The sequence below is a fragment of the Eretmochelys imbricata genome, chromosome 7, assembly GCF_965152235.1.
Source record: "Eretmochelys imbricata isolate rEreImb1 chromosome 7, rEreImb1.hap1, whole genome shotgun sequence".
NCBI classification, from domain to species: Eukaryota; Metazoa; Chordata; order Testudines; family Cheloniidae; genus Eretmochelys; species Eretmochelys imbricata.
Genome location: NC_135578.1, coordinates 121,252,275 through 121,279,696, shown reverse-complemented (window position 1 = coordinate 121,279,696; position 27,422 = coordinate 121,252,275). Strand labels below are relative to the sequence as shown.

The 27,422-nt window shown below is 42.1% G+C and overlaps 1 protein-coding gene across 1 annotated transcript in view; it reads left to right on the top strand.

Moving 5' to 3' along the window:
• CNNM2 (cyclin and CBS domain divalent metal cation transport mediator 2) overlaps positions 1-26,779 on the top strand; it is a 171,882-nt gene extending 145,103 nt beyond the window's left edge. The window contains exons 2-8 of the mRNA XM_077821867.1: positions 4,837-4,980; positions 9,517-9,654; positions 11,785-11,954; positions 15,430-15,523; positions 19,098-19,163; positions 23,368-23,552; positions 25,783-26,779. Coding sequence (XP_077677993.1) covers positions 4,837-4,980; positions 9,517-9,654; positions 11,785-11,954; positions 15,430-15,523; positions 19,098-19,163; positions 23,368-23,552; positions 25,783-25,992 — 1,007 coding nt within the window. The 3' untranslated portion in view covers positions 25,993-26,779. The remainder of the gene's footprint in view (positions 1-4,836; positions 4,981-9,516; positions 9,655-11,784; positions 11,955-15,429; positions 15,524-19,097; positions 19,164-23,367; positions 23,553-25,782) is intronic.
• The last annotated feature ends 643 nt before the right edge of the window (positions 26,780-27,422 follow it).

The window sequence follows — 27,422 nt, the reverse complement described above, 5'->3', positions numbered from 1 at the left end:
AGCTGTGACCAGTGTTTGTCCATCTTGTTCTTAAAAACCTCCAGTGTTGGGGATTCCACAGCCTCACTTAGAAGCCTATTCCAAAGCTTAACTACGCTTATAGTTAGAAGGTTTTTCCCAGTATCTAACCTAAATCTCCCTTGCTACAGATTTAAGCCTGTTCCTTCTTGTCCTAATTATCAGTTAACACATTTCACCTTCAGAGTTCAGTACAAACGTTAGCTCTTGGAGCAAGATTGTGAGTTGTTACTGTTACCGCCATTTTATAGTGGAGAAACTGAGGCAGAGATATGAAACTACTTATCTGAGACCACAGAGCGAGTCCATAAAGCTAAGGTAAGAACTCAGGAGTTCCTGTCTCCCAGTAGCTGCTTAGATCACACCTCTCTCAAGCAGTCTGGGCCATTATGCAGTTCAGCAGCATTGACAGAATCAGCATCTCACCGGACTGACACTTAAAGTGGGCAGGTAAAAAGAGGTTGATGTAGTAGATGCATGGCTGCTATTTATCATGGCAAAAGGCACATTTGAGGCGTCTAGGTGAGGTAAGAGAATACCATATATATTTGCTATATATTTCTTTTTAAATTTTGTTCTGTACCTAAAATGCTAACCAGTCATTATGGATTGTCTGTTTGGTTAGGTGTTTCTGTGAGTTACATCACTACTCAGCTGTGTATATATTTTAGTTTTAGCTTCAAAAGATGCAGTGAAACCTGTTTTTAAATTACCACTAAAGGATTTGACCAAAAATTGGTTGCTTCATATATGTAATCTTTTAATAAAGGTGGAGCTTGGTTCTGCTTAATAATTCTGGAAGGTCTCTTAAAGGTGGCCTGCAAGGGAAGAAAAACCTGGTTTTGTGCCTTATAATGCATCTTTATGATGTATAAAAAAGGCCTGAAAGGCATCGGTTTTCCTCTTAGCCTTTTTTTCCCCTGCTAATTGCTGTCTAGGCTGAAAGACTGATGACTGGGGAACCCAGTGAAATGACAATACCACAGGAGTCGAGCGTGCAAGTCGGCCGGATGAGATGGGATGGGACTTTTAGTCAAACTGTTTTTAAAATAAAATTATAAAAAATGTGGGGAGAGGGTATGTATTTTTATTAACATCTGTTTTACTTCAATGACTGACTAACATTATCGATAAAGTGTGTATTTCCTAGAGATTTACTCTCCACAGCCCATCCCTTCAACAAAAGGATTGGCTCTCTCAATAACATGACCTGCCAAAACGTCTTCCAGCAAAGCCAGAGAAGAGCAGTCTTGACATAATTGATATTTGTGAGGTAACAAGCCAAAAAATAAACCTGGAAAAAAACAAAAACCCCTCTGACCTTCTTTTTGCATCATAAAGAAGTGAAAAAGGGCACAGCCCCGTTTTTAAAAAAAATCCTTCATAGTTCATGTCATAAATATAAAGGGAAGGGTAAACACCTTTAAATCCCTCCTGGCCAGAGAAAAAACCCTTTTACCTGTAAAGGATTCAGAAGCTAGGATGACCTCGCTGGCACCTGACCAAAATGACCATTGAGGAGACAAGATACTTTCAAAGCTGGAGGCGGGGGGGACAAAGGGTTCTCTCTGTCTGTGTTGCTTTTGCCAGGACCAGAGCAGGAATGCAGGTTAGAACTCCTGTAAAGGGCTAATAAGCAATCTAGTTAGATATGCGTTCGATTCTGTTTTGTTTAAATGGCTGATAAAATAAGTTGTGCTGAATGGAATGTATATTCCTGTTTTTGTGTCTTTTTGTATCTTAAGGTTTTGCCTAGAGGGATTTTCTATGTTTTGAATCTGATTACCCTGTAAGGTATTTACCATCCTGATTTTACAGAGGTGATTCTCTTACCTTTTGTTTAATTAAAATTCTTCTTTTAAGAACCTGATTGCTTTTTCATTGTTCTTAAGATCCAAGGGTTTGGGTCTGTGTTCTCCGATGCAAATTGGTGAGGATTTTTGTCAAGCCTTCCCCAGGAAAGGGGGTGTAGGGTTTGGGAGGATTTTTTTGGGGGGGGGGAGGAACGTTTCCAAGCGGGCTCTTTCCCTGTTATATATCTGTTAGACGCTTGGTGGTGGCAGCAATAAAGTCCAAGGGCAAAAGGTAAAATAGTTGTACCTTGCGGAAGTTTTAACTTAAGCTGGTAAAAATAAGCTTAGGGGGTTTTTCATGCAGGTCCCCACATCTGTACCCTAGAGTTCAGAGTGGGGAAGGAACCTTAAAGAAAGTTGCATAAATACGGGTGGTTAATGGAATAGCTCACCTTCCCACATTAAGCATCTTCCACCAAAATAACAAGGATGCCACAGATACAAAGATGAGGTGGATTCTGTCATGGAGAATGTTTTACACTTTGAAACGTTTAGTGGTGGCAAATGCTTGGCAGATGTGTCTCTAACTCCGTGACCTCACACTTAGTAAATGATTCTTATTTTCTGTTTGAAATGTAAAATTAGATAAACCAGTTCTGCCTTATTTTGAAAGGACAATAGATATGGAGTAAAAGGCTGTGTTTATATAATCTAGAGCTGAAACAATTCAATAGATTGTGAATTGTTTGGGAAAGGGACCTTGTTGTCCTCTGTCTTGTATAGAGCGGAGCATACTTTCTTCTATTTATTAAGATCTAGAACTGTTATTCTGTTGTATTAACATCTAAATGACTGCATGCTCATTTCTGTCCATTCTGGGATGTGACAGAAATCAACAGCTCATTGAAAAGAGTGGTGCCTTCTAGTTTGAAAAGAAATGTGTTGACTTCTGGAGCTTGCGTTGATGTTACCTCCAGATCTTCAGGCTAACATCAAAAAAGTTATTGCATGGACAGCACTGTATCTAGCTAATGTTATCTCAGTTGCGGGGAACAAAGCCCAGTAGTTTTAAGTGGTGTCTCCTGAGAAATTGAGAGAGGTTGAGAGATCTGGAAATCTCACCAGGGACACACAGAAAGAAATGCTGGTAAAGAGAGATCAGTGAGACTTTCAGCTCACTAAGCATGTTGATCTTTTAAATTGCAAATAATCATTCTAATAACTCACTCTTGAATAAGGTCCCTTCAAGATAAGACTCATTGGTTCTGTGGAGCTGGTATTTAAAGTATGTCCATCTGCATCTAAACGAGTAGCTCCAAGACAATCCGATTATGCAGTAGTTAGTTTGGTGAGAATATCGCCTAAGTGGAATGGAAACTTCATTTTGAGTCTAATATTAGACCTTGCTTTGGAAAATTCCTTTTAAATGATTACAAGCTGGGAATAGCAAAAGAATTTAACTTTCGACAGACAGCATTCACCAAGAATTGTTTTTAACTGCTTATGTTGGGTCCCTGGGAAAGCAGATGTGAAAATCTTACCGAAGTGAATTGACTTGACCTGATGCAGTGTTTATATCAGTCGTTGATAAGTTTTCCTCTCTGGTCTAATTTGTTCAAGATATTTTCATTCTTTGAGCATGAGTGAGCCTGGGTTGGAATAGTTTGAATGCCTGTTAGTCTAATAATCCAAATCTTTATGCATCCAGACATTATTGCCTATAAAGGGGTCTGAGCAAAGGAAACAAAAGTTGGACTATTTTGGTTATGTTCCATGGATCGCAGAGTGGGTGGCTTAGATGCCAGGCTGGAGACCAACAAAGGGGATGCAATATAATATTGCCCAGTTCGTAATAGACCATATACATTGAGACCACTATACCTGTGCTTCAGCGTGTAGCTCTGGTCTGGTTGGTTGGTTGTGTCTTGGCAAACTCTTTGATCCCAGAGTCGGAGGCATTTTTCTACGTAGCTTTGCCGTTAAGTGAGTTTCAGTGATGGCTATAGAAATCGGCTATCAAATGTATTTCTTTCATTCTGTGTCCATGGCATTATCATGTTCTATGAAACAAAACGATAAAGTAGGTGGCAGAGAAGATTTTAAGAGTTGTTAGTGCACTGTGAAATAAGCACAGCCACTGATGACATCGGAGGGAGCTTCATTGCTACTAGCATGTCACGTTTCAGCTTTAGCCTCTTTGCTGTAATTTGACGTGCTTTGACGTCAACCTGAATTCTTTTTAATTTCAAAATACTCTGTTTTCTGAAAAAACTCCCTTTAAATAGTATGCCTTACATTTAAAAAGAAAATTATAATGTTATGGGCTTGTCTACTTGCCTGCCAATCTCTTGTTTGGTGGTGGGGGGAGAAGAAGGCAGAGACAGAGCACTGCCACCAAACACAATCGGACCTACCTCTCCTCCCCCACATCTGCCTTCTGCACACACCTGCCTGCTGCTACTTCAGTTTCAGCTTTGTTGCTGATGTTAGAGTGTGAGGAAATGCATGTATGGAAGCTCTGTGCAAAGCAGTGGAGGGGTGTGATGTCCTGGTGCTGGTGTACAAGACAGGAAGTGAAGCTGACCATCAACAAAACAGTGAAATGGACTTAACACCAAGTGCTGACAAATGCACAGGGTAAACAAATTGGGAGGATTCAGAGTAGCAGCCCTATTAGTCTGTATCTGCAAAAAGAAAAGGAGTACTTGTGGCACCTCAGAGACTAACAAATTTATCTGAGCATAAGCTTTTCTTTTTGCGAAACTGGGAGGAATGTTCAATATGTCTAACTGTTCAGCTCTGGTAATCTTAGAGGCAACTTGTGACAGCAACAGGAACGGCATTTTCATATGGAAATCTGATGTATTTTTTCTTCTACCTGACAGTATCCCTTTAAGCTATGGTTGCTCTGTTCTAGAATGTGTGAAGCACAGTTTCTTATGAGTGTCTATTTTTATCCTTTTCTCATAATTCCATTTCTAATCTCTGAGTCTAAAGTCATAATTGTTAATCTGTCTCCCTGCAGGCAAATCTCATCTGGCAATAGTACAGCGAGTCAACAATGAAGGGGAAGGGGACCCTTTTTATGAAGTCCTGGGAATTGTCACGTTAGAAGATGTGATTGAAGAAATCATCAAGTCTGAGATTCTAGATGAAACTGATTTGTACAGTGAGTAGATGTATTTTGTGCTTTTTCTTTAAACATCAAAGAGAATTCTTCCAATCTCTGTTCTCGGTCTAGCTAATTTGTTTTGGGAGAGGTGATGACATATTACTTAAGATCTAGAAACTCAAATTTCCACACAAATCCACATGCTGGCTGACGACATTTTCATTTCTGCAATATGGCCCCCTCTGTGCATGACCCTCTAGCTGAGACAGGACAGTTTTTTTGTGGAACCCTTCAATCCCAATGGCTTATGTGAGCAAAACTTCAGTTTTCTTCAGTTATCATTTTCCCACCTCAAACAATCCTATTCTGTGTCCTTATTGCGCCTGTCGAGATCTCCACGCCTCTCCTTGATTAATATCCACGTCACCCTTGGGAACTCTCGGTACTACTCCCATTCTTTCGTAGAGGAAAGTTGGATGATTTCTCTTTAGAGTTGGTCACTGCCAGTGAATTGGTAGGGACACAGTAGTGATGAGGTACTTTCCTTCAGAGTACTGTGATTACTCAGCCCGTAATTATTTCTCCCTGCACCACTTAATACAATTCCTTTCCCTCCTTAATGTTAATATATTTTGAGACGAAGGAAGGTGTCGTGGTTAGAGCCCTAGACTGAGACCCCGGAAATCTGGGGTCCCTTCCCAGCTCCATCAGACTTCCTGTCTCACTGTGGGCCAGTTACCTAATCTCTCCCTCTGCCCATTTCCCACATGTACAACTGGGTTACAAATGCAGTACTTCTTTTCTCTCGTCCTTTATCTGTCTTAACTGTTCTTTAAGTTGGTTGAGGGCAGGCACTGTCTCTTACTGTGTGTTTGTGTAGGGCTTAGCACATTGGGGCCTATAAGCATGATCACAATACAAATAATCATTTGAAATACCCCTATGCTATTCAGATATCCTTTGGTTCACTGTTCTTTTCCCCTTCTGTAAATATTAAGTGAATCTTTCCTAGGTCCATCTCTTCAGCTTCCTAATAGAATGTTAGTCTCTGAACCATTTTCAGTTTGTCAGTATCGTATCAGTATTCAGGTGCCCAGAAGTTCCTGTATGGCAGTCCTTTAAGACATAATATTCTTACCTTAAGTGTGTTTTATAAGGTGGCAATATGGCCTAGTGGATAGAGCTCTGGACTGGGACTCAGGAGACCTGGGTTCTATTCCTGGCTCTTGCCTCCTGGGTGGCCTTCTGCAAGTCATGCATGCCCCCTGCTTTGGGCCTCGGTTTCTTCATCCTGTAAAATGGGGATATTATTACTGATCTCCTTTGTAAAGTGCTTTGAGACCTACTGATGAAAAGCACCAATATAAGAGCGGTGTTGTTATAATACATCTAGAATTCACCATCTGTGTGATGGAACTCTCATTACTATCAACTCTTCTAATTGTCCATTCAATAGGATTGTAGCTTAATGCTTTACAGTAGGATCTTATGATTTCATTTACACTGCAAAAACATCCTCCCTTTGGATGTATTATACCTGCCTCTTTGATGATAATGGGGTGCTCCCAGAGGTGGGAGGTACTGTTTATGCTTTTTGGTATAGCTTTTTTGCTTTTTTATAAAGAGAAATAATTTGGATTATTCTATATTTTATACCGAAAATAAAAAGGGGTTGACTGTATTAATGCTGTGAAAGGGGCCAGAAAATTAGGCTCTATATTTCATGGTCTTTGTAGGCTGATAAATTAGATCTGGTGAACATAAGTCCATGTGAAATTTTTCTTCCTTGGAAAGTTTAACTATTGTACATTTATGCAGTATAATACAAATAGTAGAGAACTTTCCTGGCCTCCTGGAAGATGCTGTGGCAATCCAAAACCATCTGCTGTAAATTAATACAAAGCATCCAGGGGACCTGTTGGTTCATTATGAAGCACTAGAATCCATTCCACCAGTATTTTGTATTTATATTATTTAGTATTCAGTCCAAGTATTCACTCCAAATCAGTGTAGTGATGGAAAGTACAAGTGGTTTGTGCATGGTATATGAGCTGTGAGTAGGAGGTAAAGCATATAAATTTTGTGGGGTTTGACGTTAATGTTGTCTTAACTGCAGGTTTCCTTAATGTTTAGTGATTATGTTGTAATGGGGTGGAAATTAACTCTTGTGCAACCTGAACTCTAGTCAAGCTTCCTGTATGGGAAACATCACTCTGTGTGTGTAGTTTTGTAGGCAAGAGTCATGGCACTACTTACAATTAAGGTTACCTGACGCTTCCCATCTTCCATCTGGTTTCAGTTAGTTATAACTGGGCTGAAATTTTCCTTGCTGGGTCTCTGCGTCAGGCTCACATTTTTTCAGTCAGCATGGCTCAGCTATTTCCAAGAACCAGGCCAAACAAAAATTCATTTTGCCCGTATTAAAAATTTGTAGCAACTTCTTGTTTGAAACATTCTAGTGCCCCCATGCTTTGGGACAGGGACATGAAATTTGCCAGTAGGGGTGGGCTTTGTGTCAAGGATGGGTTTTTTGCCATCTCCATGAAAATCTGCCCAAATTTGGCTAAGTTGTAAGCCTTTGAAAAATTGCAGTTTGCACATGCTCAGTAGACTCCCAAAGATTCTATCTGCTTTGGTCATGCTTCAGCCTGGGGCATATGCAGTTCTGGGCTGCTGCCACTGCGCTGTACCAGGTCAGGGCACCTGAACTGGGAGCAGGGAGTCTGTCTCTGCTGTGCTCTCAGTGAGGCCTGGTAGCGTGTAGGAGCCTGTGCAGTGTTGAGAAGGAAACATCTGATTCAAATGGTCAAGGAACAAGAGGTAGACTCGGGGGAGGAATGTAGAATGGAAAAAGGAGCCACTGGGGGAGAAGGAACTGATAGCAGGTCTACACTGCAGCCGGGATCGACGCTCTGAGACTGATCCACTGGCGGTTGATTTAGAGAGTCTAGTGAACACCTACCAAATTGACAGCAGATGGCTCTCCAGTCAACCCCTGTACTCTACCCCCAATGAGAAGAGTAAGGTAAGTCGATGGGAGAGGTTCTCCCGTCGACCCCCTGTGGTGTAGACCTTGCGGTAACTTGACCTAAGGTACGTCGACTCTAGCTATGTTATTCACGTAGCTGGAGTTGCATAGCATAGGTTGACTTACTGCGGTAGTGTAGACATAGCCTGAGACTGGGGTGTAGACATAGCCAGGAGGTTAAGAGGAAAGGTAGAGTGCCTCTGGGAGCATGTGGGGGAAGGACAAGAAATGACTGGGCAAGGGGACAGGAGCTGGGAGGAGATGAGGTGGGGGTTCTTGGAACCAGTAGGTTGGCAGAGATTGGGACTGAGAACCAGTGGGGTTGGGGGGAGAGGAAGATCTGGCGAGGAGCCGGGGTATAGGGGGAGAACTGGCATTGGCTGGGCAAAGAGTGGGATAAGGAGACAGGAGAGGGAGATTGGGTCTGAGAGCAGTTGGGACAAGCAGTGTGAGAGGGGGTTAAGACTGGAGGCCAGGGCAAGGGGAAGCGACAAATCAGATAAGGAGCTTGGAAGGGAAGAACCCGAGGAGACTGGGACTGAGATGAGAAGCCCAAGAATGGATGTGATTGTGTAACGAAAGACTGTACCATACTACATATGGACAAGGAGGCCAAATGAAAGTTGCACAGATAGAAAATACTAGAATTAAGACTAACTTTTGAGTGCTTGACTTCACAGCCTTTTAACATAGCGTGTGTGAAATATTTTATAATACATAGAAAATAGATATAATGATCTGTACCGTCAGGGGGTAGCATACCATGGTGGTTCTTTAATGCTTATCAGTTACATTAAATAGCTCAGTCTGCAGTTAAATAACCTGAGTATTTGCAAGGTATTCCTATAATGTGCATAGGAGAACGAAAGTGACTGCAACAGATACTGAAATGACTTCTCTGTTTATCATTAGTAAAACTGTTGAGAACAAGACCTTCCACTAGGTCTAACAATACAGGCCATGGTCCTCCAGTCCAAATTCCACAGGCAGATTCCTTCATCCCACTGAAATTGGTGAGATTCTGGGCTGCTGCCTGAGACCACACCCTGTGGAGCAAATGCAAGATGAGTTCTGTAGTACAATTAAAGTTTTATCACTCATATAATCGGCTTTGAGTATATTGTAGGGAGGTCTCTCTGTCCTGTTTGTTATTCTAGATGGCTGTTGCAGTTTGGATTGTCTTAGGGCTTGTCTACACTTACCAGGGGATTGACGCACGGTGATTGATGCATCAACGGTCGATTTATTGGGTCTGGTGAAGACCCACTAAATCAACCACAGATTGCTCTCCCATCAACTCCTGTACTCCACCAGATCGAGAAGAGTAAGGGGAGTCGACGGGAGAGCGTCTCCCGTCGACGTCGCATAGTGTGGACCCCGCGGTAAGTAGATCTAAGCTACATTGACTTGAATTATGCTATTTGCGTAACTCAAATTGCATAGCTTAGATCAACTTTTCCCTGTAGTGTAGACAAGGCCTCAGATAACTACATTCAGTCAAGCTCATATTGGACCCTGTTCTAACAGACTTTGCTTCCTTCCTTTTCCCACCCTCCCTTCCCCAGCTGATAACAAGACAAAAAAGAAAGTAGCACATCGGGACAGGAAGCAGGACTTCTCTGCCTTCAAACAGACAGACAGTGAGATGAAGGTTAAAATATCACCACAACTCCTCCTGGCAATGCACCGTTTCCTGGCAACAGGCAAGTACGGCTTACTGCAGCTTGCAATCACACAAGTGCCTGAGAGCTAGATTGTCAGTGGAGGCTGGCGAGGCCAGTGGGCAGTGCTGGCAGGGAGGGAGGCTGGACAATTTGGTGACAAATAATGCCACTTTTGTGTATTCTGTGTTTTCTTTTTAAATTCTCTCCTCTCCTGTGTTCAGTGTCGGCATGAACCCTCTGAGACATTTACCAGGGGTGGACCAGTAACTTTAAATTGGTCTGAAAGGTAAGGTTGAATGCAAGTGCCACACTGCATGTGTAGAGTCAGTCAGGTTAACGACTAGCAAGTACACCCCACTAGGGAGAGTTCAGGGAACAAACTAATGAGGACTCTGTGCCAACTGGCCAGTTCACTGGACTGCTGACTGTAATTCCCCTTTGGTGGCTCATCTGGGAAGAGATCCTGGACTTCAGGGGGAAAGTGTAACCTGTTCCATGAGGCTTTGAATGAAAATGAAAATCTTTCTTTGCAAATTAAATGCAAATTGAACAGATTGTGGAATTGTATTTTTAAAATGGATTTCTTGTTGGCCTCTGGGGCATGAGTTGGTGGCTTCAGTCCAGTTTTTAGTGGGCAGATGTCTGCATTCCCAAATCACCATGATGGTTGGTCCCCCTCTGGGCAGTCTTTGCAGAGAGCCCATGGATTGCGTAGGCTACTGCGACTGGATTTTCTTTTCATCATAGAGTTGGTCTCTCTGCATCAGAGATAAGAGCCATTAGCAGTAGCGTGTGTGAAGCTTGACCTGCTATTGCTCATGCTGTACCTGTTTGGTGTGTAGGCAGTGGCTTTCCATGTACAGGCCTTTCAGTCAGCACCTTTCATCATTGCTGCTTCCAGTGAAAGAAAACCGTTCAACAGGAAGACGCGGCTTTAATAACAAATAGCACTTCGTTCATTTATGTGCACGAAGTTCGATGGAAGTTCCCAAACACCATCTTGACAGATTTTTATTGACTTAATTTGGTGGTGCTGTTTCTGTGCTTGTCTAGGAAATGTAAAATGATTTTATAATTTAAATCTAAGTCTGGCTGTGGAGGCATTGCTATGTAAGTCAGATATTACAGTTTGGTTGGACTGTTCTAAATGCAGACCAGGATCTGCAGACAGTCCTGTGTCTCCAAAGTCCTGATCTGAAACCAACGTTAGCAAGTATTGGCAATTTGCATGTCTACTTCTTGAGTGTCCCTGGCCTAATCCATCCCACCAAAAGCTGGACTTTTTTCACTTCAAATAGCTCTCCTTGGGAAGGTTGAACAATAAGAGCAAGAGATTATAAGATGTGTTCTGTGTGCTATGCATTAATCCCACTGGTGTGAATTTGCCTGCACTCTGCCTCTCACTTTGAGCCGCTGTCCCCATGTGGGCTGTGGCACCTTTCCTTTATTTCTTCTTTGGGTTTACGCAGTGGGCCTATCTATAGCCATTTTCTAGGTCTATGAACAATCAGGGATCTTTAGAAACAAATGCAATAAATAATGAATCCACGTTAACATCTTTTCAAAACCAAACTGAAAGGTCCTCGGGACCCTAATTGTAAACCCCTTCCCTTCACAGTCCATGAGCAAGCCCGAACAACTATGGCTTTCTGAGCTCTCAGCTGGGCAGATTCCTCTTCCTTTTCTCTTCATGTTGGGGAGATCATTCTCAGTTATCTGAAATGTATGTTATTAACTCAAGGAGGGCAAATACATTTGTAATATCTGGGAACTGCAGTAGGTCTTGTTTTCCCGTGAAACTCTTCCACAGGGTATGTATACACAGGGATAAAACTGGCTGGCCCAGCTCAGCTGACTCGGGCTCAGGCTTCAGGCTGGAAAATGGCTGTGTAGATGTTTGGGCTCGGGCTGAGGGTGGTCCATTCCAGAGCCCAAGTGTCCACACAGCAATTTTTAGCCCCAAAGCCTGCACCCGAGTCAGCTGACCTGGGTCAGGTGCAGTCGTGCCATGGGTCCTTATCCTTGTGCAGACGTACCCTAAGAGGCTCAAAAGATAGGAAAACTCCAATTCTGTAACATATGCCTCTGCTTCCATGTTTTTTAACAACTAATGCCAATTCATCCCCATGCATGTAAGGTGTAATGCCAAGTTATATCTTGTGTTTCTAGAAGTAGAAGCATTTGGCCCATCCCAGATGTCAGAGAAGATCCTCCTAAGGCTGCTAAAACATCCCCATGTCATCCAGGAGCTGAAATACGACGAGAAGAACAAGAAAGCCCCAGAATACTACCTCTACCAGAGAAACAAGCCTGTCGACTACTTTGTTCTCATTTTACAGGTCAGGCACATGACTAGATATAAGTGTATCATGATATCTGTCTCCTTACTCCTTCCCCTCCATATCTAAACTTAAATTGTTATGTTAGTCTACTTCTTAAGGTATGGAGCCAGGCCACCAGGCCTCTCTTCCTGACACTCTTGCTAAGTTGCTAACCTTGAGCAACTCATTCAACTGCTCCCAGACTCAATTTTAACCTTCTGTACGGTGTGGATAATAGGCCCCTACTTCTCAAAAAGGATCATCTGTTGAAAATTGCAACAGAAATGTAGCCAGTATTATTTGGGCAGGCAGCGAAGAATTTTGTGTCCAGTTGAAACAGTTGGGAAAACATTGGTAGGCAAAATGTAATGACTGGAATTGACATTTGGCCAGGACACTCTAGCGAATGCATTTTTTTCCTTGCAAAAAGTGCCGTGGGATGTTTGATAGCTGATCAAAAACTCATTTTTTATGTTTGAAAGTCTGCACCTCCAGAATCACAGCACAATCGTTCAGTATTAATTTAGGGAAGAGCGCCACCTATTGAACTGCCAACTTCGCTTTCTCCAGCCCTGTGGGTTTTCCTGGAGGTCCTCCATCCAAGCAGTAACCCTGGCCTGACCCTGCTTAATTTGTGTGATCTAATGAGATTACAGGCCCAGGCGATGAGGAAATACTCTTTTGTCTTCGAGATTAGGAAGTATATTTTCTCATTAATTTCTTCAGGAGATGAACACTGAACTTTACTCCTCAGGAGATAAGGCGCATAGGAATACTTGTCTACACTGAGATTGAAACCCAGTGGCACCTTTCTAGCAAGAATGGTATTTAAACATGGATCTCGCTGGAAAGGTGCTAACTTCTCAAATCTCAGAGTAGACTGGGTTCAGTTGTGTTTACAAAATAGCTTTCAAAACAACATTATAGTACTATAACTTATGCTGTAAACCAGGGTTGTAGACTCTCTTATGTGGCATTAAACATAAAGATGCCTTTATTCTTCCATGATCTTAGTAATAAAGAATGAAAGGAGCACCAAAAATGTAGTGCTGTGTATCCAGTTGAGCTTTGTTAATATGGATTGCTTTCCATGAGGAATTATCAGCTCTGTGAACTCCCACACTTCTGCAGTGGATCACTGCAGCTTGAAATACACTGTAGGCAAGATAATAGATCAAGTGCTGTAGGATGCAGTATTGCATGGGCATAATAAAGAGCACACATTAAGACAAACAAACCATCTCGTAATAAGCAAGCATATGATTAGTAAAAACTAACATGCTATTTTTAGAAGAAACTTTTCTACATGCCTGTGTCACATCTGCAAGTGAGTGTATAAAAAGACATGCTGTAAAAGTGGTACTAAGGTTTGGTTCTACCACAACAAGTATCAGCATATAATAGGTACTTCCCTTTGGTTGGCAATATGGTCAGTCTCTGATCTGGATGTCCCAAGGTATATTAATACTCTTTCACATAGGAAATATACAAGAAAACAAATGTACAGTTCTGTAAATTAATTTTAATCTAATCTCAAATAGTCTAATTTACTGATTTCTGAACTGTAATTTATTTCCACTGGATAGGCTCATCTCTTCTACAGCAATACATTATGTAGCAATTTGTAACATTTTTTTTTTCTTCAAAATCCATGTTGTGTTATTAAACAATGTTGGGAAAAATGCAAAGACAGACCTGTAAAGTGTGGCAAGACACTTCTAGTATCATGCATGTGAAATTTTGCTGCCTGATTCTCAGCTATCAAGCTGCTCAGCATGCCACATGCTCGTCGTGTGGCCCAGATTTGGCAAGGGTGACATTTTTGGAGTGTGTAACTAATGAAATAACTAGGTCGCAGAATTGAGGGCCCATTTTTACAGCTAACTGCCAGCTCAAACTTTCCAACCATTAATTTCAAAGGGACTCCCAAGTGAGGATTCCACCTGCATACATCTAATTTCAGGGGTGGAGTCTATGACTGTGTGATGAATAATTGCCAGTAATTACTCAATTGATTCTACTAGGCTGAGCATTGTATTTTTAACAAATTATTAACCGTATGTTTTTGAAATAATTATAAAGATCAAACGTACTTCTGACCTGTTTATGCTGTTGGAGTCCTTTTTGCGCTACTCTCATTTTGGACAGTTAGACTAGATAATTTGATTGCACTTGACTGCGCCAGCACACTGCTGCATAGTTTGGATTGAAAATACTGCTGGGCCAGGCTGATTATTTTTAAATGGTTTTTAACTGAACTGAAAAAAACACTTGGAAACATAGATATTGGTCTTAGGTTTAGTGTAAGCTTGTTTTTTACAAAACCTAAATTTTAGCTTCAGTTTGACCTGACTATCGGTTCAGTGGCGTATTTATCCATTACATGTGGGAGGACCCAGTCTGTTCCTTCTCTCCAGCCCAGCAGAGACTGAGAACACTGCAAGTAATTAATTAACTTCTGTTTACCCTTCCTTCCTCCTGCAAAATATAGTTTCAGCTTGATATGGAATCAGATTTCTATTTCCCTTGTCCCAAAATCCACTAGTGGTGTCACTGCACTGGGAGTGGCATTGAAAATAGGGTCCCACTAGGTAGTTACTGAAGCTTCTAATTTTGTACTTTGAATGTTAAAAATGCATTTCTAGAATAGATACTTCTGTTCTTTTTCTGTCTTAGACTTATGGATATAGGGTGGTTATGTGCTGTTCAATAACTTCTGTGTTCCACACCAGAAGCGGCTGCATTTCTGTGGTGGTATACTTGTGTATAGTTTGTAAAGTGTTTTGGGATCCTTTGATAAGATCCTGTATAAATGTCAGTATCAAATAGTAAGGGATGTGGAATTTGTAAAACCGTTGGAAACCAACTAACCCAAAAGAACCTTGAGAAAGAAGACTCAGGACTCTTTCAGGAATTGTGGATTTCTTTTCTGTGTGGGAAAGCATACAACCTTAACTTCAGCCTCCCAAAATATGTTGAGCTTACTCTCATTCCCAGTTGAGATTTCCTGTGTTTGTGTTCGGAAGGGCCTTGTGTGAATTTTGGGCAATTACCTGAAATGAGTAGATCTGGCTTGATGGACAAACTGTGTGTAAGTATGGGCTTTCTCAGACTTGGAGACCACTCCTTCCCTTCAGTTCGAAGTAAATAGCTTAATGGGGCACAAACATTCTTTGGAAGTGGAAAAAAGTAGTACCATTGAGAAGCTACTGTATTTCTTTGCAGTGATGAGCCCGTCCACCTTGCTGAGTTAAATTAGCTGGAGCAGATATGAGGCTGGAAAGTTTTGTGGGGCAATGGGACTGATTTGAGGTGGAAAGTTCTACCCTTGTCTGTGCATTTTTACGGACTTCAGCAGAAGGCAGGAATTAACCCTAAATTGCCACTTCAGGCAAGGCTGCAGCTTTCAGGGTGCCAGCCTGTTATAAGGTCTCTGGATCTTTGGGATGCTTGAGGCCCCTTTTAATTATGGTTCTCTCGTTTTCCTCAACAGGGGAAAGTGGAAGTGGAGGCTGGGAAAGAGGGAATGAAGTTTGAAGCTGGTGCTTTTTCCTATTATGGGGTGATGGCCCTCACAGCATCGCCAGGTATGTTCTCTTACCTTCTGCTTTTGAAATTCTTTCATGCCCAAGCATGCCTCTCACTGTTAATGTGGATGGAGGGAGCTGTGTAGGGGAGACCCCTGTGGTGTTTGATGCGGCTGGCATCCACAGTACATCCTGCCAATGTAACTAGCTGGCTGGTGTTTCACACCTGGGAGAGATTGATCATGGTTGTGGTATTAACTCATGAAATATGACCAGTTGTCACAAGTTTGCCAGATTCCAGGCTGTGAGCAGACAAGAAGTCTGCTAGTTAGTGATCTGTTTTTCTGTTTGAATACAGGGACAGTTGAGTTTGGGGTTTTTTATTTGTTTTAGTAGCAGCACAATAGGGGCTGAAGGAACAGGATAAGTAATACTAAGTACTAGAAAGACATATGGTGCTGTCAAATGAAAATGATACATATCAGGAAAGAATAACGATATATCTTAATAATCGTCTACATGGCGAGTTACTGTGCAGCAAGCCCAGGTGCAAATCTACAGCACACCAGTTTGCTGCGCAGTAACATCCCATGTGGATGCTGCTACAGCGTACTGAAAGCCCCAGAGTATAGCAGTGTCCACGTCGGGCATTACTACGTGGCAAGCTGGTGCACTGTAGATTGGCATCCTGCTTTGCGGGGGCAGTAACTTGTCATGTAGACAAGTCTGAAGTTTGTGAAACAAGCCTGAGATTCTGAGAATTATCAGTTATACTGGAATGAGGAAGAGAGATTTTCCCATCATGCAAAGATGCTGAAAATCAGCCCGTACAACCAACTTGCACAGAAATGTATCTTCTTTAAAATATGTGTAAGTAAAAATGTGGGGAACCACAATGAGAAAAGCAAGCTGGGACCCAGGCGAACCCTCATTACAAAAGCCATAATCTTGTGAGCCAGGTACCCTGTCAAGCCACCATCATCACATAAGTATGTATTAGATATTCACTGTGGGCTAACCCTGATGACAAGAAGTAAAGGTAACACTTCAATTGTCTCTTTAAGTGTGCTGTTCTCTCTGTACCATCTTGGGCTGTGATTCTGTCAAATCTCACAAGCTAAACTAGGTTGGGCTGGCTCAGTGTCTAATGGGAAACCTCCCAGAAATCTCAAGTGCTGCAGAAAATGATGTTAGTGATTCAGCGGGTAGTACTTGTGCATCTTAGACAGTATTGAGCCACTGCCTCCACCATGGTGCCAGGGGGCATATTTTATTGCTGGAAATGCTGCCTTTCAGCTAGAGACAAAAAAAACAACATTCTGATCAGCTGAAGTAATTAAAAATCCCACAACACTTTTCACAAATATTGGTGGTTTAGTCTAGCAGTTACATTCTGCCAACCTAAAATTCCTTGAATGGCTTCAAATGAACAAGTTTTTCTTCACTCACACAGAAATTTGTTTCTGGTGTTACTGGAGTAGAATACCTTCCATGTTCCACCCAAGAAATAGCTGCAATTCAAAAGTGGGTTAATGATTTCAGTATATATTGTTAAATGGCTTTGAGAGCCTTTAGGATGAAAAGTACTATATATAAATAAGGTATTATCATTTCCTTGTAAGAGCAGATGATTAGAGTAAATTCCAAAGACAAAAGCAATTCTTTGGGACATATGAGATGTAAGCAGTAATCTATGTTGCCATTTAGCTGACATTTTTCTGAATATATGTTATCAATTTCACATTCAAAGTAGAGAGCAATTGTTCCTTGATTATGGTTGTGCTGAAGTTAAATAGATCTTACTGCTACCCTGTAGGTTTTTGAACAGCAGATTTGCTAAATGACAGATCCTTGGAAGAGTTTTGTCTGTGCTCTAGAAACAGGTGTGTGTGTGTGTGTGTGTGAGAGATACCCTCCCTGTTCCCTCCATTTTGAGGTTCAGCTCTTACAATACAGCTGAGTCTGGGGGTATGTTAGAGCATCATCTCTCACCTTACATGTACCAACACTTCTCTGGAAAATCTTTCACAGCTACTCCTTTGGCTACTGTTATTCAGTGTGAACTTCCTAGTGTCCTTTTTGTGCTGACATGCTCTGGGTTCTTCCTTCCTTCATTCCAGTTTTTGCACTCAGACAACACCTGTCTTTTTAGGGATCCCACCACTCCACCATAGATTGTGTCATTGCATCTTTCCCAGGGTGGGCCCTCCTACTCTGAAATCCATGTTGGTCTTCCTCTCACCAAACTCCAAGTGCATACATCTGGGGTTTGTTTTAAATTGACTGCTAGTGGCTCTGTATTTATTACTTCTTCTACAGTCCCTTTTCCAGTAGCAAAGCCGTTAGTTTGTGGATGCATTTTTCTATATGTTAAGAGAGTACATTTTATTTTGAGATTTTTTGTCCAGGATGAACTCTTATAAATAAAGTGGCTGTAATTTCTCCATGTAGGTCTGGAAGCTGTTCCCCTTCAGCACTCTGGGTAATAGCCAGAGAGAGGCACTGCAGAGCAAGAGTAGGTGCTCTTACCTGACTCTTTAAAACTCCCAATCCCTAACAGCCCTCATGCCTCTGTTTCCCCATCCGGAAAGTGAAGACCATACAAGGTTGCTGAGGCTTAAATATCTGTACAGTCCAGTTTGAACTGTAGATGGGAAGTGCTACCTAAGTGCAAATTATCACTATTAAAGTTACTATAAAATCATGACTGGCGTGGAGAAAGTAAATGAGGAAGTGTTATTTACTCCTTATAACACAAGAACTAGCGGTCACCAAATGAAATTAATAGGCAGCAGGTTTAAAACAAATAAAAGGAAGTATTTCTTCACACAATGCACAGTCAGTCTGTGGAACTCTTTGCTAGAGGATGTTGTGAAGTCCAAGACTGTAATGGGGTTCAAAAAAGAACTAGATGCGTTCATGGAGGATAGGTCCATCAGTGGCTATTAGCCAGAATGGGCAGTGATGCAAAACCATGCTCTGTTGTGTTCCTAACCTCCCTTGCCAGGAGCTGGGAATGGGTGACAGGGGATGGATTACTTGATGATTACCTGTTCTGTTCATTCCCTCTGAAGGATCTGGCATTGGCCACTGTCGGAAGACAGGATACTGGGCTAGGTGGACTTTTGGTCTCACCCAGTATGGCTGCTCTTATGTTCTTCACCCTAAAATGGCTAAACTTGGAGAATTGCGGGCTCTTTTCGATGGTCTGATAAAAAGAATTTGAAGAATAGTGAAATCTATCCTGTTTTTGTTTCTGTATTTAGTTCCCCCGTTGGGCCTTCCCCCAAGATGACTTGCCGGGTTTTCATTTTTATTCTTCATCTCTTGGGCTAAAGTGGTTGCTGCTTTTGCATTGTGTACTGTTTTTAAATGAATGGGTCTTGAAATGTAAATAGAGATCTCTGTACTAAATGCCAGTTAGGATTACCAAGTGGAATGTATGTAGTTCTGCTGATTTATTTTTTTAAATTATTTCTACAAATTGCCTAATCAGCTTTTTCCCCCCTTTTCTTTTCTGCAATTGATTTGTGCTTCTGGTTTCTTCAGAGTGTGAATTGACTCTTTCCCTGGCAATGTGGATAGCTGTCCCCTTCCCAGTCATGATCTCACCCTTTTTCTCTCCTTCTTCTAGTTCCCTTGTCCCTGTCTCGTACCTTTGTTGTCAGCAGAACAGAATTATTAGCAGCAGGTTCTCCAGGTAAATCCGCATGCTTCTTTTCCATCATTCTTGTGCCTGAACTGACACAATAAAAAGCCCATTGCAGTCTGTATTTGTCTGACCCCTTTACTTGTTAGAGAGAAGTTCAGCCAAGAGATATGCCTAACAGGTAAGTATCCTAAACTTTCTTTTATGACTAATTACTAATTGGTAGCAAACTTACAGACACATCAAAATGAAATAAAAGTAATAACTGTTTAAAGAGAACATATTTGGTAATGAAAAGCTTCTTGCCTCTCTTACTCCTATACTGATACAGTATCAGAGTGATTTTTTTTTTAAAGATAATATTCTGGTCCCTAGCCTGGGTTCATGTAAAAATATACAAAATGTCTCAATTCTGCAGAAGATGGAGTTAAAATGGAGGAAAGCATACTGCTGAACTGCCAAAAGAAAAAAAAAAATTAACTGAGAAAGAGGTACCTTATCTCCAAACAAAATTTAAATTATATATTGTTTATACACAGAATATCCTGTTTCACATGCTCAAAAACTCTGTCGTCTTCAAAATTAATTTATTTCACAGATTTCTATGGAGACTTATAAATAAAGCCAAATTTGATAGTTCTGCCCATAGTGGTATTTGAGTTATTCAGACACGTAATGTGTGAATGAGATATGTGGGGATTGGGGTTTTTGTTTATTTTAAGACCATGTTACTCAGATGACTGAACTTGAACTGATTTTGCTTAAACTTCCCCAAAACGTTTCACTTCAGGGCTGAGACCAAGTATGGAATGTATCAGGCCAAAAAGACCTTGTTAGGGGCATTTGTGAATGATTGGAAACAGGGAGGAGAGGAATCCAGAATGGAAGATGGAAGCCAACCTTACCTATAGTGAGCACCGGGGGTGCCTTTCCTAGTTAGGAGATAAATGAAAATGCTACCCGAGGGAAATGGCAGAGTGTACTGGAATGACTGTTCCTCAACCGAGGCTGAGCCGTGCTGAAATTTTGTTTTCCATTGAAGTTACCATGTTCATGTTAATGCCACTGTCTCTCTGTACCTCTAACCAGAACATGAACAGGACAATATGTGTGTGTGTGCTTAAAAAAACAAAACCGTCCCCTTTTCCCCAAACTTTAATATACAAACCAAAAGGAGCTCTCATTCATTGGCCATTTCCTGAGCTTTTGGTGTTTATGCGGCATCTACTCCCTGGGTTTTTCCTCTCTCTTTTTAACTTTCTGCTATATTTTACCCTCTGTCCTAAAATTAGTATTACGCACATTCCAAACAAACTACAGGTTATTGCCCTGCAGGGGATTTTTTTTTCATGCCCAGTTAAAGTTTCCAGCGGTTAAAATTGAAGGGGAAAAAGTTTAATCTTTCTTTAATTAAACTGTTTGATGGCTTTATTTTTTTTCTTGAAACTCTGCAGCTTTGATTATCTTTTTTGCTCAATTATTTTGCTGTGCCCAGATCATCTTTTTTTTATTTGTCCATTTAACAAATTAAATGTACCCCTCAAACTTGCAAACTATTTCCAATATAAATGCCAGACATTTTTTCCTAGCTATTTCCAACTGAAAGAAATAAAATAATAATGGAAAATAATAATGCGGGGGGGGAGGGGATATGCCACTTGAAATGAAATCATATGGTAACCCTGGTTGCAATGGCAACTGACAATGCAGCTCAATGTCAGTTGTGTTGCTGAACATGTGGTACAAGAGGTGACTATACCAGGATTCTCGGCAGTGGTATTGGGGCATTCTGAAAATGGTTCCATTGTGTTAATCCCAAATGTGTAACTCGCTGTTAGGCTTGTGGTTTGTGCCATTAGATCCTTTCTGTAGGAATTTGGGAAGAGCCAAGCTTTCAGTTCCTTGCTTTTTGTGCTCTCCTGCATGCTCGCTGTTCTTGTTCTGTCCTCTGCCTCCATCCACTCCATGTTTTTAGCACATGCATTCTTTCCATTCACTTCCCCCCCTTCATTCACCATATTTTTCTAATAATTTCCTTACCCTTGATAAATGGGGATTTCAGGAGTCCATGTCAGATTCACACTGATGCTGAAGCTACTTCAGAAAAAACTTTCTTCCAAGAACTAGTGATGTGCTATTCTTGCAACATAGATATGTATTTTGTGCATCAGTATGGCAAAGCAAAGGCTGACTGATTTGGTCTGTTGACAGAATGATGGCATATTGTCAGACTACTTTCTGTGAAGAAAGATGCCTAGTAGCATTGGGTTGCTTCTGCTAATAGCCTTTGTAGCCTTATAGTGGTTTTCCAAGACGACAAGGGAGTATCCGCTTGGAGGGCTGACAGAAATCTGACTGCTTGCCTCTGAGTCTAAGCTTGGCATTGCTCTTAGAGGCCAAAATGATTGCCCCGCTGATGGAAATTGCAGCACAGAATAGCCTGTTTCTCAAAACCTTTATTTTCCTCCTTGCTGTTTTGAAATGAAAGATGTAAAGTAGCCACTGGATTTTAAAAGCAATTGGCAAATGGAGGGTCACTTCAGTTCCGCCATAAGCCAGAAGGAGTCTGAGATGCTAGGACTTTAGAAAGAGATAAAAGGTAAAAGAACGCAAGAAGTGAAGAACCACATTTCATTTTCCTACAAGGACGGCATGGTTTGTATATCCATGTGGCCAGTGCAGAGAGTGGGCTGTGCTGCCCATGACAAGGCAGATCTGTGTCCAGCCACCAAGGAGGGCTTTAAGAATTTTATGATTAAGTGAAGGAGACAATGCTCAGAGCACTGTGAAACCTTTTAAGATCAAAGCTCCTTTGTAGAAAGGCTCCAGCTGTCAAGATGCTGTTCTGCTGGTTGCTAAGTCCATGCAAAAAGGCTTTCACCATGACGTCTTAAAGTGAGACCTCTCACTTGATGCACTTGCTACCCAATGAGCTCTTCAGAACAAGCCAGGTTTAGCTTTAATTTGGAATAGGTGAACTTTGGGCCTGATAGGGACCAAAACCACACTGATCTTGCAGATAATCTGTATCTTGATCAACACACACAGTATTTGCATCCAGACAGGGAAGAGGACCTGCTAAAAGTCTTGGGAAGTTGCATTTTGGAATGCATTTCTGTGGGCACATCTTCACAGCAAAAAACCCCTCCGCAGCAAGTTTCAGAGCCTGGGTCAGCTGACTCGGGCTTGTGCTGCAAGGCTAAAAATTACAATGTAGCTGTTTGGGCCTGGCCTGTTTGGGCCTCCAAGACACAACTCCCTCACCAGGTTTCAGAGTGTGGGCTCCAGCCCGAACATCTACACTGCTATTTGTAGCCCTTCCATGTGAGCCCAAGTCAGTTGACCTGGCCTCTTAGACTCACTGCTGTGGGTCTCTTTTGCTGTGTCGTAGGGCCCCAGTCCGTGTAGGGCATTGAGTTGGTGGAAACTTAAGGAAGTGAACGTCATCTTACAAGGAAAGCAGCATTTTAGTATTTTCGTAGTTTAAAGCCAGAAGGGACCATTTGCAGTAGGTACATTATGGCCACGGCACCCTTCTGGGATGGCTACAATGCTTTGGTCGGCCAGCAAAGCTCAGCACTTTAAAAAAAAGTGAGAGCAAGAAGCTGATCAGTCATGATTTTGCCATATCCAGAGGACAAGCACGCCAAGGCCTTTCCAGAATCTGGGTGTTTCTCCATAGGGAGTAGAGTAATTCGCTGGTCCCACTGTCTCACCTGGGTGACAGAGGTTCTGAACTGCATCCACCCAAGTTATCCCTTCAAACCTTGAGCCCTGGCAGGTGTCAGGGAGAATGTTTCAGAAACAGATGAAATAAAGAGAGAGCCCTTTGGCCCATCAGAACCACGTCCCTTAGCCTCTAAAGGTGGATGCACCCTACCTTGTGAAGCAACCAGATGTGATATAGTAGAGGACACCCCTGTGATGTAGGTGAAATGTACTAAATGGTGTAATGAAGTAAATATTGGTAAATGGCTCCAAGGTCCCTGGATGAAAGGCACTGTACAATGTGCGTGATCATAATCATTTACAGGTTATCCTAGCTATAGTGATGTCACGAGTTAGCTCAGGATTTAAAATGTCCTAACACTCACGGTAATTTTGCTGCTGAACTGTACTTTGTGTACTCAATGACTTAAGTACCTGTGCAGTCTTCCGTGCTATATCATGGGTTAACAAATGTCTTTGAGAACTAATTACTAACTGTTTCCTGCTTTATTTAAAAAGTTTTTCTCTCTTCATTCCTATTCTTCAGCTGAAAACAAGTCACCCCCTCGTCCTTGTGGCTTGAATCATTCGGACTCTCTAAATCGAGGTGATCGCATTGAAGCAGTGACACCAACGTTGGGGAGCAGCAACAATCAGCTGAATGCATCTTTTCTTCAGGTGTACGTCCCAGACTATTCAGTGAAAGCACTCTCAGATATTCAGTTTGTCAAGGTAGGAAAAGAGTCAGCGGGGCTTCCCTCTCAGAAAAGCTGCACTACGTTGCAGAGCTGAGAGGCAAGGGGAGGGAGATGGCAGATCTGTTATGTCCTTGAGTTACAAAGAGCAACTAAGATTATGCAAGCTGTAGTCATTTTAAACTGCCTGCTTTCCCCTGTTTCTGCTGTTGGTTGACTTTCCTCCACTGCTCGGTTTGGACAGTGAAATTGGACTGGTCACTTCATTTTCTGGTTACCAGCACTTCAGAGGAAGCTTTAAAAAAAAAAAAGTTTCCACTGGAGTTAGTCTTGAAAGCCCATCTATTGCTGTGAAGTTTTGTAAAGCCTTTTGAACAATCTGAATCCGCTCTCATTAGTTGAAGAATGAAGAATTTGTTGGTGGCTGCAACTGATTTATTTTTCTAAATAAAAATTGGCCCAGAATGTAACTTGGAATCCAGCCTGCCTCCCAGCTTGTTCCCCTTCCTCAACTTTGGAGAAGTCTTGACTTCATCTCTGCATCTGGACTCCCCATGTCAGGCCCACCTCTCGTGCTAACTACCATTGGGCACATGCATATTGCTCTGTTCTTCAGCTCTCTGTGTCCCATCATGATAAGCAGGCAAGGTGCTGAAATATGTAGAGATCTTGTGGGATGAGCAGACCAATGTGATGGAACCAGAAATTCAAACCTAGCTGAAGTCCCCCGTTAGATTAGGGAAGCTGGTATCCCACTGTCCCTGAATGATCGTGGTGCTTAATTTAAACAAAACCGTTTTCAATTGGTTACTTACATTCAGACTTTCTTTGTAAGCACACTGCTCGAACAGTGCACTTTAACTTGTTTTGCCCTTTGCCACAGTTAATCAGATACTCAAAACTCTTTAAATAAGGGAGAGAATAAAAAAAATCTTTTTAATGTTTGAGATGTTGATTATGTTCCCAGGTATACTGGGAATAAGATTTAAGTGATGCTGTCTTAACACAGAGACACGTGCTCCAAGCAACTGATGCACTGAGTCTTACAGACTTACATTAATAAGGGTTTAAAACTGGCCAGGGTGAATTGAGAGTTCACTGTCAGTGTTACAGGCCCTTGTTATACACTGCAATGGCCAATTAGTTTTTTGTATTGAGAGGCAACCCAAGTTTATGTTGCACCCGCATGCCTTGAAATTGCTCTGAGAGATACGATCCTAGTGAGGGAGAAGCAGAACTCCTTTCCCACCTCCTTCATTTTCCCAACCCACATGTCAGTCTGTTGTTGCTGCTCAGAAGTTGGGGTCATCTTACATGTACATCATTTCAGACAGCGATATGCTGATATAACTGGGAAGGTGAATCCAATGCAGTGCAAGGGGTTTGCTCACTGTTTTCAGGAAGGAGTTCCCCATTTCCCCATGTATAGCATGGCACTACTATCGGGTATAGTGTGAAATTAGTGGGTTTTCTTTCCTCTGGAGCGTCAGGTACCAGGAAAAGGTATTGAAATATTTGACTTATATGCTACTCCAGTATAGCAAACCCCAAGAAGCTGGCTAACCTAAGATACTTTTCAAATGGCTAATGCTTTGAGCAGGGGGTTGGACTAGACGACCTCCTGAGGTCCCTTCCAACCCTGATATTCTATGATCTATGTTGGCCCTGTGTAGAGCTCAGATTTTACTCAGGCAAATACCCATTGGAATCAGAGCAAGGACTTCAGGATTTGGCCCACGCTGCATGTGAGACCATGAATTGCTGAACTGTGTCAGAATTGCAACACTTGTTTGACTCCCTTCCTACAGAGGCTCTAAGAATCTGATCCCAAGCGCATTGACTTCAATGGGCTTTGGATGAGGCCCTAAAAATTTGCATCACAACATCAGTGGCTTTTAGCTAGGAGTAACTGGAAGTCTCTTGGGCCTCTTGAGAGTGAGACAAATCCATGCATCACAACACTGAGACAGGATAGAACCACGTGGCAACATTATCATCACAATGTTGTGTCACGTTGAACTGTCACCACATCATGACATTAAGTTAGGATTCTCTGTTATCCTGCTAGGCTTGCAGAACTCAGCCTTGTCTTATAGAAAGTGGGACGATCCCGTGAAAAACAGGGCTGAAAGGAGAATTTGGCAAGAGGAGAAGAGTTTATGTTCATAGTGTGTCCTGTAGGACACCAGCATTAGAAACCAAAGTGTTATTGTGTCTTTTTTGTGTGTGTGTTTCCCACCCCTACCCCCCTTGTTTGCATGAAATAGATCTCAAGACAGCAGTACCAAAATGCCCTGATGGCATCCCGGATGGACAAGACACCTCAGTCCTCGGACAGTGAAAACACTAAAATCGAACTGACTCTTACGGAGCTACATGATGGTTTGCCGGATGAGACGGCAAACCTGCTGAATGAACAGAACTGCGTGACACACAACAAGTCCAATCACAGTATGCACAGCGAAGGCTCCATCTAGGAGCTAACAATCTGCATCCTTTCCCACCCATCACTTCAGCAGGACCAGTCCTTGCTCCTTCTTGACTGCAAACGCTCTTAGTATGTGCTTGCAATGCTGTGCTGCATCCAGTGTTCTGAGACCAAAGACTTAGCGCCCTTGCTGGGAACAGAAGAGGAAGAAACGAGAACACAGCAAGACAAAAACCAAACAAACCTTGGGCATGTTGAGTGCCCCTTGGAGAACGATGGAATTCTTCCTCGCAAAGTAGAATCGTGTTTATTTTTTCAGCCGTATCTTTGATCCTCATTGGTTTTCCCTCCTTCCTAGATGCGCGCAGAGAAGTTTTTAAAACTGCTCTGATTATTTTTTCAAGAGAGATCATGTTTTTAAAAAGAATTTTGCAGAGTTTTAAATTGTTGCTGTCCCTCCCCTTCCCCAAATAGGCTCTGTTGTGACTTTGTGAATCAGCTCCAGTGTCATAGACCTGTTTCCACCCCTCCTTTTGGTCCTGTCTGTTGCCCTGTTGTTAAAACAGCAACTGGTACCCATATGTATATGTGTCCTGAGAACAAAGAATGGATGAGATTTCAAGGAACTTGGGGCTTAGCAGTATGGAAGTTTGGGGGAATGGGCATTATTTTCTCCCCAGTTGAGTTTCAGGGAAGGGGTGGTTATTTTGGTTGCATGCGTTCATAATATCTGAAATTTCAGACGGTTCCTTGTAAAACAAACAAAAAGATTGTTACATTTACAGTTTTGTAACCTCCACAGATGTTGTGTGTTTTGAATATGAAGGTGGGTTTTTAATCGACATAACTGCAGTCTCATCAAATTACAGACTGGGATAAATTTCCCTAGTAGTGTACTGGGCAATTTTTGTCCCCCTGGGATTTGCATTAATGTTACTGGGAATCACATGGTCAATTTCCCTGCCTCCCCTGCTGTACTGAAAGCGTGCACCCCAAAATGTCCAATCTCAAATTCTAACATACTGAAGTAGTCTGAGTGCCCTTCTCTTTACCCAAAGCATATTTGCAGGGCATATTAAATAACTGGGAAAGAATTCAGGACGAACCATTCCCCCAGAATTGTTGTTTGTGTTAAGACAAAAGATGCTGCTACAACAATGTCCAAAGCAAATCCTCCAGGTGGATCCTGAACCTTTGCCATTGCAAGATGGATTTCATGGTGGAGTCAGGGCCTTTCTGATCTCCCCAAAGACTGACCAAGAACTTCCACTACAAGCTTGATCTGTGGAGGGAGTTTGAGGGAGCATATTGCACTTCAGGGATTGGAGAGGTTAGTCTCCAGGCAATTCCCCTATTTCTGAGGAGCTGCTGGATTTTCTTCCCTCTTCCCTTTTATCTGTTGTTCTTCTAGCTGTCCACAGTAGCGTCCTCCATGACTGCCATCAGTGCCACTCCACCTGCCCATCCCAGGCATCCCGG